Genomic DNA, 10,886 nt, shown 5'->3' with positions numbered 1-10,886 from the left:
TTTGTCATGTAAATGCAATATAATGAAGTATTTTATTTTGCTATGCATTAGTAGATTGACAGAATTATGATTTTCCCATATAAGATCAAATATTTTAATATATAGTATCTGTATAATATATAGTAAGGTATAAAGAGTTCATGCACACGTGTTTACCTGTGACTTTACAGATGCATTTATATGCTAAGAAATGCTGTACTTCCCACGCCATGGAGATATGGTCCCCTACCCAGAGTCCTGACCCTCACGGCATTAGGGTTAACTGGTTGTAGCTATTTATGCTTTGATACCTGCAGTACAGAGACACTCTGAAGTGTTCCATTATATGCTGATTTGGGTTATTCTTTAGTATCGTTTGACTATAATCGTTATACATGCCTGGATCGCAGTCTGCGTACTAGTACTTGATCCGTGTTCCATGTCACTTTGGATTTTATCTGTATTGTTTCTTTATGTTCTTTCAATAAAAAATGAACATGCTTAAAACAAAAAAGAAATGCTGTACTGTATACCAAACCATATATGTGGTAATTGCAGTCTATAAAATGCACAGATTATCAATAAATCACAACTCAGCTGCCACAACCTATATGCTTCCAGCGTATTGGAGACTTAGGGGTTGATTTACTAACCTTATAAACACACCACGAACATGTATACACCTCTGTAGTGTGTTCCCTCCCAGCATGATCTATGGGAGGAATCGAAACACCTTTGTAGTGTGTACACACCCAGCAGGTGTGTTGTTCAAAGCCCTGCAATGAATTGCAAGGTAATGTGGTGTAAATTAGCTCTATGTTATGTTGCTTGCGTTGATGAATGCAGGAATGTAAATGCACGAGCTAACCATTTTTGTCTAAACTGTGAAGCAGCATTATATATGCATCATGTGCATGATTTTTCCATATATGGCATTAGTGGAAATATGCTTTTAGAGACTTTTTGGTTGATAAATACGTTTTGCTGTGTGAAAATCACACACACCTGGTGTGTGTGTGTGTTTAGGTTAGTAAATCAACCCCTTAGTCTCACTGCAAAACGAAGTTGTCAAAATGCTTCAAATGTGTGTTTCTAGTAGGTGCGTTGCAACGCTGGACCAAAGTAAATCGGGGTTTAATTTATGTAAATCCAAGAGATTACTTCTGCTCTGAGAGGTTGATCTACTGTCAAAGAACAGTCAAAAGTGACCTGGTCTTGGGTTGCTTCCTCTCTGATCACAGTAAACAAACTGATCCACAGATTTTCCTTTTTGGAAGGTTAGGAGCGCCTCATACAAATGGTCAGATAGCTTGATACTGATATGAATTGAGTGAAATTATTATTTTGTCACAAATTAAAATGTGTAGCAAGCTGTAAAGTTCCAATCCAGATGCTCAATTTTTCTCTTTCCGGTCCAATTCATACGATCATGCTGTAGTAATGTGCACATTGGTGTGATGCCGCGCCATTTATTTTGAATGGCTCCCTAATGCACCTCATCATATTTGCATTGCAGCGCAGCACAATGCATGGCAATACATGTTGCCGTGTGCTGCTAAAAAATGCTGTATGCACCTATTTTGGCATGTTAGGCAGACCATTCAGACAAATGGGCTGCCTTAATGCGACATGTCAGTGGGTGTGTATTAACGCAGTGAGACAGTGTAAACAGGGCCTTAAGAACAGTTGGCCATGAGTGTATAGAGGTGGTATACCATAGCACCTTTAAGATGTTTTGGTGCTGGTGGCTTTAACAAGCTTTAAACTATACTGTATGTTTAGAGAAATAGTCAACATTTCTATGAGGCCAGTATATAAAAATGTGCTACAGGAAATATTCCTTATAGTACTCTTATATGTGGAGTACTCTATTAATAAGCACAATATGAGAGAAAAGCTTCAGAGGGTGGAGTTCAGGTGATCTGTCTTGCACTGGACCATATATTAAACTTCTAACTACGGCTGTTAACTTGGAGTGTGGCTACATTCCTTTTTACTAGTATTAATGTTTGAGGTGGATAACAAACCATTGGGGAGCCAACCCCTGGCCTGAGATGTACTGGTACAAATATCTGCAGTGGAAAAAAATTTTAGGAAACATTTCTTAGCAGCTAAACAGCAGACCTATGTCTAATTCAAACATGCACTGCAGAATTGACCGAAACTGATTGGCTGCCATGGGCAATAAGGAATGTCCTCTGCTGGGCATACACTTGCCAAGGTTTTCATTAGCTTTCATCCATCGCAATCTACCAGACAGTCAGATAGATTACATTTTGGTATAATTCAATCAAAACCACTCAATTGCCAAACAAACAGCATTTTCTGTTGCTTAACATTTTGATCATTTGAGGGCAGTTTGCAAATTGTTGGAAACTCTTCAAAATTACAGATAAAACATCCAAGTGTATGGCAAGCAAAATTATTGTACCAAATTCCAAAAGCCATATTATGTTGAGTGAGATGTGAAATATAATTTTTTTTACAGCTGCTTGGATGCAGGTTCTCTGCAACCTCCACACTTGCAATTTAGGAGCTACTGCAATAAAACGGATTATAATAAATACAGATGACCAAATACATAATAAAAATAATGCAAAATATACAGTTGTTCGGGGAGGTCCACTTACAAAATGAAAAACAGGCCAAAGCAGCTCTATAGTTGGGCAAAACTGGTGCTTGAATCCATATTGCAGAGAAATGTTAGGGGATGACGTCAGTTTTTTCCTTTTTTGGGGGGGTTAGTAAGCCCCTGTTTGTGTTGGGACCCCAACTAATACGGCAGAATCTGTGCTTGTATTTTTGGAATGAATTATATGTCCCTGATTATTTATTCCGGGAATGGTATCCACAAGAGTGACCACAGGAATACCACAATGACACACAGGCCTTTATTTAAAGGAAACTGTTACTAAGGAAAGTAGAGGATACCATTGCTGACCTCTCCAAATGCTAGATGTCTGACTATTATACTGTTCTAGTGGCTCCATTGCTTAAAAAATTATGTCTGTGACAGATGCAGACAGAAAAAAACAGACATCATTGGGTACCAAATAGTTTTAAATAATTTGTGTTGCAACACTCTGAAAAATAAATGTTTTAAATGCTATCAGAAGATAAAGGCAACCTATAGACCTGTCAGATATGCTTGCAATCTACAATTTCCCAAGTAGCATAGATGTCTGCTAATTTCAAACGTGCATGTGTGACTGGTACAATTTTGTGTCTTAAATCTTCAATTATTTCTCATTAGAGCGTCAGTAAAAAAATTAAAAAAGATAATGGTGGTTAGATATAAAAGCCTAATCTCATATCCATGGTAGCAGCAGGTGCCCCTAGCTGACCATTCTCTGGGAAGGATAGATCAGTTAGACAAACTTTTATTAAAATGCTATCATTCTCCCTCAAGGTAGGTGGTGCTAGGGGCCGTTTACTCGCACCTCATGTCCTTCTCCATAGGGATAAACACCATCACTCAGCCAAGCAAAGTGTTTGTGTTTATGTATGGTTACAAACAGTCCCTCGTATGTCTATACCCACCTTAAATGTTCCCAAACTTCATCACAGATCTTGCTTTATCCCCCTGAACTTGGGAGTCACAATTTACATTGCTCTGCTGTGCACATACCCTTGGTGTGTCATATCAGCATGATGTGCCACTAGTCAACTGTTAGGTAATAATAGATGAACTCCACAAGAATTGCCTTTATTATTTACAAATATCAGATACACGTTTGACAATAAAAAATTAAACAAAACATTTTATAGCCAAGAAATTAAAAAGAAATGCACTCTTTTAGAATGAGATCTGGCTAGTAACAGGAAAGCTGTTAAGTCACAAAGTCTTCAAAGGAGGTGCTTTTATGTGCCCAACCAGCTATAGAAGAAACTTTCAGAAATCATTCAGTTTCATGAAAAAATTCCATGTATTGTGTATATTTATCACACAAGAATTGAGAGATCATTATAATTTATTATTCCAGCCAGGCTTTACCAGCAAGGATTAACTATCCACAAGCTGAGCTTGTTAACTGTGCTGTTTTTATTTGCGGTCGTAACATTTTTAAAAATATCAATTACAATGATTAAATTAACCCAAATACATTTTTAGACCATATCTTTCACCTAAGCAGGCAGAGTGAAGGCAGCGCTCACACCCTGAAGCGGTGCTCAGGAAGTGGGGTATTTACATTTAAATGCTTTACATTTTTCACTGGGCTAAAGAAAAAAAGTTTTAGAAAGTAGTGGCAGAACCATACAATATGTCTTTGTCTTTGGCTGTGAGGGGTATTTCAATGTATTCCCTGGTTATGCAAACTGATTTTTATTAACTGTATTATTTAACAAGTATTTATCTGTGGCAATCTTGCTGCATCACTGCTTAATATACAATATAGGACGATGAAAATGTAGAACGTTTAATGTTAAAACTTGGTGCCTAAGCGTATTTCTAAATAAACAGAGCATTCTCTCTAAACCTTTGCTGTACAGCAGCAGTTTTTAAGGCAAAAGGAAGTATTGTGTTAAAATGTTTTGTCAAATCTGCCACTAGAGAAGATAACAAGACTAAAGTCTTTATCTGCATGCAGTCCTGATTCTGCTGGTCTGTATGCACTCCTCGGAAAAATAGCAGACACTTTCAGCTCTTCTTTTAGGAAAAGTCTTATACCCAAATCGGATTATATAGGTGGATAGATTGTTCCCTTCAGATAAGAAGAACTTCAGAGGTGTCTGCTCTGCACATACAGATGCATATTGCAGTATACAAGTTTGCACGTCTATATACCTATATACACCAGTCTGGCAGAAGAAAGATGAACTATTGGATGGTGTATATACATGCATGCTAAATGGCCAATTGTGTAATCCAATTTTAAAGCAAAAATAATGAACGAATATGAAAACCCAACACAAATTATCAACTTTCCCTCTGAAATTGGTTACTCAAGGATGTCTGCTTGCATCTAGATAAGCAAGGGTCATCTAAGGTCTGCGGGCAAGGTAAAAGTGTAAATATACAACTTTAGTGCACATCAATGCATGGAATATATTTTAACTACAAAGAGAAAACTATATTGGATGTAATTGAGTTATGAGGAATTAGGCATATTTGTCTTGTCTGTATAGCTTTGTTCTCACCACCAGTTCAGCAGACAACAGGTTACGCTATAGAAGCACATAAAACTCAACCTTTTGGCATTAGTGAAAATCTAAGGTCTTAACAATTTCAGCGTTTTGTCTTGACCACATGTTTCCATTTAAGGTTGAGCATTTCATTTGTTATTGTGTTTGCTTTGTGATTTACTCCCGTTTTAAACAGAGCAAGACAATAATTTGAACCAGTCGATAGAGAAACCTGACCACTGCGCAGCACAATTGAATTTCGAGTGCGTCTCCACTGTTCTCATAGAATGTGGTTTAGTCATAGAAGAACTAGAAATGTGAACAGATTTATCTGTCTGCTCTTCAGATAAATGTAGACCATGAACTGTAACCAAAGTAATTTCATGTATACTGAGTGGGATGTGTGTATGTGTTTGGGTTTTCAGCAATAGCACACAGTGATTTGTGGTTGGGAAGATGGAGGTTGTTGAGTAATCAGTTACAGGAGCCTAACCCTGACATTACCTTTCACCCTAAACTGAACATTGTCCCTTAAAGGACCTTCTGCTGCCTCAGGGTTTACCTTGACTTCATTGTTTAGGACAAATTGGTGCTACTGAAGGACCCTAAAGTGCTTTTCATTATGGAATTCTGGATTAGTGGAGAGAGTAGTCTAAATGCTAAGGTGATATTTAGTTGCTAAAGCGAACAAAGATTTTTAACTGAATTACACCCATGCTTACTAACAGGCATTCTCACATATTCCAAGTAACATGGTGGTATCTTAAGCTCCTGTTTCATGTTTGTTTTTTTCCTGGGAAAATCCTATGTTTATACTTTTGTAAGAGTACAAAGTTAACAGAGAATGATATTCCGCAAATTCAGTCTGTCCATTTTTCACTTCTGTCCAATCCAACGTTAAATCTGCTTGTATACAAAGCATAACACTAATTCGTCTTGTATCCCAATCACTGAATCCTACAGTTTAGGCCAATCCTTAATTGTAAATAAGTTGCATTAATTTACAGCACAAAATAGAAAAGATATGTCAGAAAACACCCTGAAACTTGCCCTGTCTTTAACTTAATCCATTTTCCTTAGAGCAGAGGGAGGGCACATTTTAGGCACAGAAAGTACACATATTGTTATACTTTAAACTGAATGCATGCATTTACCACATTAACAAGTGTTTACAAATGGAAACCCGTGGAGAAAGTCACTCACCAGTTCTGTACAAAAGGCATTTCTTTTGCATAGGCTCCCACAGAAAGCTTGAACTGTAATGCTGGTGGTCTGTCATTGGCCTTTGAGGGTCTCTAACCATTATTAATCATTCACTTTGCCAAACTGTGCCTTAGAGTGTACTAGATGTGAAGAAGGCTTGCTCAGCTACCCACAGCCTGCCTTAATGTTCATTCTAGGGATTAGTACCTATTACTAATGTCATGCATGTAACTTATTTTCATCTTTAAATTCTGTATAGACTTGTAATGTAAAATCTGTCATATGTGATTCTTGTTTCAATATTACCTGTAGAAGTTGCTGCCATACAAGTACCAATATAATGCTTACATTTGCTAGTGAGCAGTTAAAGCATATTTGCTATATTTGAGTGTAAAAGCCTTTTACTATGTTTGGTTCCATCTTTAGTTATAGTTCGATATTTTCTCTTACTCTAGGAATTCCTCCAAGGAGACTGCAGCAAAGCCAAACAAAAGCTAAACTGGACACCTAAAGTTTCATTTGACGTAAGTGTTTTCATAGTCCATCACATTCTATGTAGTTGTAAGCCGTTAACAAATTGGAAATCTGTATATAAATGTCATTTGGTTAGCCTCTTTATCGCACTACTATTTTGTTACATTATAGCTGTATTTTAGTATGATTTACCATGATCCCTTCTAGATGCAAGACTGACCAGAAACAAAAATGAAATAATGTGCAAAGCTGTATTGCAGCACTGAACTAAAATAGAAAGGAACAGGAATACAAGTGAGATCTTGGAGATTCAGAATGCATACAACTGTTAAGAAGTAGTAATCATTACAAATAATAATCTTTATCACTAGTTATGTACGGGCCATTTGCAATAGCAGTCATTATTCTTAAGTAAACTGTATTTGCTAGAGATCCTCAATCAGCTTGATTAGGGGAGTAATAAATTATTGGTTCAATTCGTGCCCTAAAGACAGCTGTAAGTCTTAACCGCTGACGTTACCTGCAAAATGTTTTTTTGTCTGACTATTTTCAGTATAAACAAAATGCGTGAAGGATTTTCTTTGAGCAACAGTAAAAATAAGCGCAACTGTTACAAACAATATTTTCTTTTAAAAAAGCCAAATCGCAACAAAAAGTAACGAACAGATCTTTTATGATCTGAATGGCATCATAGTAAACAACAACTTTACGATGCGCAATTTGCATGTGAACTGATCATATGATCTAAACCTAGTTCAGTTTCGGGATACCAACCCTTTTTGTCTGGAGAAAAAAATGTAAAGAGTTGTCAAGACTGTGACTGTTGTATACTTGCGGGGCAAAAGGGTGGCCAACCCCCCTTTGCAGCATGTCATAAATTATACTCTCTTTAGCTCTAAGCTATCTTGTCAGTCATAATGATGCAATGGAGGGTGTGGTCACAGACACAGTATGGCTCCCAATGACTGCCAGTGAACATATAGCAGTCTGTATATCAACTTTAAACTGGCCATATACCATTACATGTTTGTTTAGCCTGCAGGCTAAACAAACGAAATTTGACAGATTCCTCCATCCATGATAAAAAGTCCCACACTAAGTAATCTTCTGCTGCAACTATTGTATTCTGGCACCAATGCCTGCTGCTGTCAGAAAACATGAACAGTGACCGCAACTGACTGGCTGCAGTCACCGTTTGGCTGAAAACCTTTGGCCTGGCTCCTTTGTCAAAAGTCAATTAAGTAATAGACTTTTATCAAGCTGCCAGGGCCACCCACAATAAAAATGTTGTCCATATCCTGTGAAATAGTCAGTTCTAACAGTATATAGTCAGCCTTACTCTTGCTGCATGTCGCTTGTGACACAGGGGATCAGAGAGAGCTCGGTACACGAGCTCTCTCCGGTCCCCTCTCCGCTGCAAGAATGCGGAAGTGTTGTATAATACATCACTTCCGCATTCTTGTGTCACTCTAAGCTCTAAGCTCTATCTGTCCCCAAAAAATGGTATAAAATTCATTTCAGTACAGCGTTGCATGACGGAATAAACGTCAGTCAAAGTATCGCAGCGCTGAATACTGAAAAATGGCCTGGCCAGGAAGGGGGTCTAAACACCTGGTCTTGAAGTGGTTAATAATAATGCGATATTTGCAGTCCTTGCAGATTTAATAATATTGGGATATTTGCAGGCCTTGCAGATATCATAATGCGATATTTGCAGGCTTTGCAGATTCAGAGAATATCAAATTTGTTAAAGGGTAAGTTCACTTTCCAAAGTGAATTTGGTCAAATAGAATTACCTGCTCAAATCTGGCCCCCTCTCCCCCCATGCTATGCTTGCCTTTCGCCGAATCGGTTCTTTCCCCTCTGCTGGTACAGGTATAAAATTCATACCCTGTACTGCCTTTCAGCACAGCCCTGCACTATGGATTTTGGAATTCGTTTCGCAAATTGCGGGTACTCATTGGTCAGCGAGGTCACCTGACGGCGCTGACCAAAGAGAAGCACTAGGCGCTCCTCGTTGCAAATTTCAAAATCCATAGCACAGGGCTTCACTGGACGGTAGTTTGGGGTTCGGATAATATAACTGTACTAGTGGGGAGTGGGTGAGCCAGATTTGAGCGTGTAATTCCATTTTTCCAAATTACTTGGGAAAGTAAACTTACCCTTTAATTAGAAACTAGAGTAGCTGTGTTTTATATCGGAGGTGGTCCTTAGGGCTGCAAATGATATGGGTCTTTGGTCATTCATAGTATGTGAAGCATTAGCATTGTTCTTAAGGTAGCTAGCTGGAGCTATTTTACATATTGATTTGAGTAATGAGTTCCTATGGTGATTTACCCAGCTTGTGCCAAAGATGAATGCTAGAATATTGCTGCTTTCCAAATGTACTCGAGATCTTTGTTGAATCCAGTGGTAGACTATTATTGAAAACTAGCTGAACTCAATGAAGTTACAGGATAGGCCTGTTTTATATTAGATAGCTACTTAAATTAATTTTATATGCCAAAACAAACTACTATATGTATGGAGCGTGTATGTATGGAGCATTTTTCTTAGCATTGTAGAACTGACTAGAATATTAGATATTGTCATTTTGTGCACCACTAGCGCTTCTTTTTTTTATAATTTATCATTTCTCAAATGAATGTCCTCTAATCATTGTGGTTATAAAAATGTTTTTGGATTATTTTTCCATAATAGATGTACATAGGGCAGCTATATTTGTTTTTTACATTTACATATAGCATAGAGATTTTTACTGTTTTACTTTTAATACAAGTCTTTGCTATTGCTGACTTGTGTTTAAAGGTATGGGATCTGGGACTGTCTAATCTAAATTTTATTACCTAGTAAGCCACTTACTTGGAACATGCTAGTGAAGTCTGTAGAGTCTAAATACCTGTCCTGCATGCAAGTCACCGACTCATTGGCGTGTCACCCCCAAGGATACCTTTTCTTCAGTCTGACATAGAGATGACAGTCTTACTCTGGATGTAATAGAGGAATGTAGTGGACTAATATCCTCCTCTTTTATTTCAGGAGCTGGTAAAGGAGATGATGGAAGCAGATATGCAACTAATGAAAACCAATCCCAATGCCTAAAAAGGAAGAAAGTCCACTACTCAAGTCTAAGCAGCCAGTGCTAGTTTACACCACCCAATCACTCCCAAGATTTGTAATATCTATTACATATTTACTTATGTGCATGACTGTGCGCAATCGTTGGAAACCTGTTGGGAAATTTCTGGGCATTCTGTTTCTTTTGTTATTTTAGGCTTTATTTTGCAATTCATTCTATGCTGCTGAATTGTGGGGGGTTTTCGTATTGCTTATACTGGAGTCGGATAAAATAAGATTGCCTTTTCTATACCTTTCACATGTCTATTGTTTCTCAATAAATTGCATTTCTATGAAAATTTTGATTCCATTTCATTCACTTTATTTTAGGCTTAAAGCAACACTAGTCTAAGGAGTTAAATGTTAAAATTGCATTCAAGTACCTTAACTATTAACAAAAATTAGCTTATTTGTGTATCACTCAGCTGTGCATCCTCGAATCATCTCTGAATTGGTGCTGAGACTGTGCTTCCTTCTGGAGGGTGGCTACTTTTGTTCCCCATGGTCCCTGTGTGTGTTGTAAAGTAGCCACCGCTCCAAACGTGATAGACTATAATTTCAATACAAATGAGTAAGCTAAACCTCAGATTGTAGTCGATCACAGGTGTGAGCTTGGAGTGGTGGCTACTTTACAACACACACAGGGACCATGGTGAACAAAAGTAGCCACCCTCCAGAAGGGGGGGGGCAGTGTCGGCACCAATTCGGAGATGATTTGAGGATCTACGGCCAAGTGATACACAAAATCCAGTTTTGTTAATAGTTAAGGTACTTGAATGCATTTTTTTTTCCAAAAATGTTTTATTAACTTTTAGCAATCTTTACATTTTTAAAACAAACGTCATCACTTCAAAGTAATAATTATACCACGCAGTGGTTAATTCCATCCATAACAATCCATCAAGGAACATATGCATAGTAGATGGAGCATTCTGAACAATACTAACAGTACTCCCACTATAAACAAATATTCAGACAGTGTAATTGAA

At 37.7% G+C, this 10,886-nt stretch overlaps 1 protein-coding gene across 1 annotated transcript in view; it reads left to right on the top strand.

Annotated features, from left to right (window-relative positions):
- The window catches only part of GMDS (GDP-mannose 4,6-dehydratase), a 506,617-nt gene extending 496,426 nt beyond the window's left edge, over positions 1 to 10,191 (top strand). The window contains exons 11-12 of the mRNA XM_018556927.1: positions 6,762 to 6,830; positions 9,820 to 10,191. Of these exons, the coding sequence (XP_018412429.1) occupies positions 6,762 to 6,830; positions 9,820 to 9,882 (132 nt within the window). The 3' untranslated portion in view covers positions 9,883 to 10,191. The remainder of the gene's footprint in view (positions 1 to 6,761; positions 6,831 to 9,819) is intronic.
- Positions 10,192 to 10,886: the final 695 nt, after the last annotated feature.

The sequence above is a fragment of the Nanorana parkeri genome, unplaced genomic scaffold, assembly GCF_000935625.1.
Source record: "Nanorana parkeri isolate BGI_ZX_2015 unplaced genomic scaffold, ASM93562v1 scaffold258, whole genome shotgun sequence".
In the NCBI taxonomy this organism is placed as follows: Eukaryota; Metazoa; Chordata; class Amphibia; order Anura; family Dicroglossidae; genus Nanorana; species Nanorana parkeri.
The sequence above is the reverse complement of the archived record's forward strand: the minus strand, read 5'-3'. Positions and strand labels throughout refer to the sequence as shown.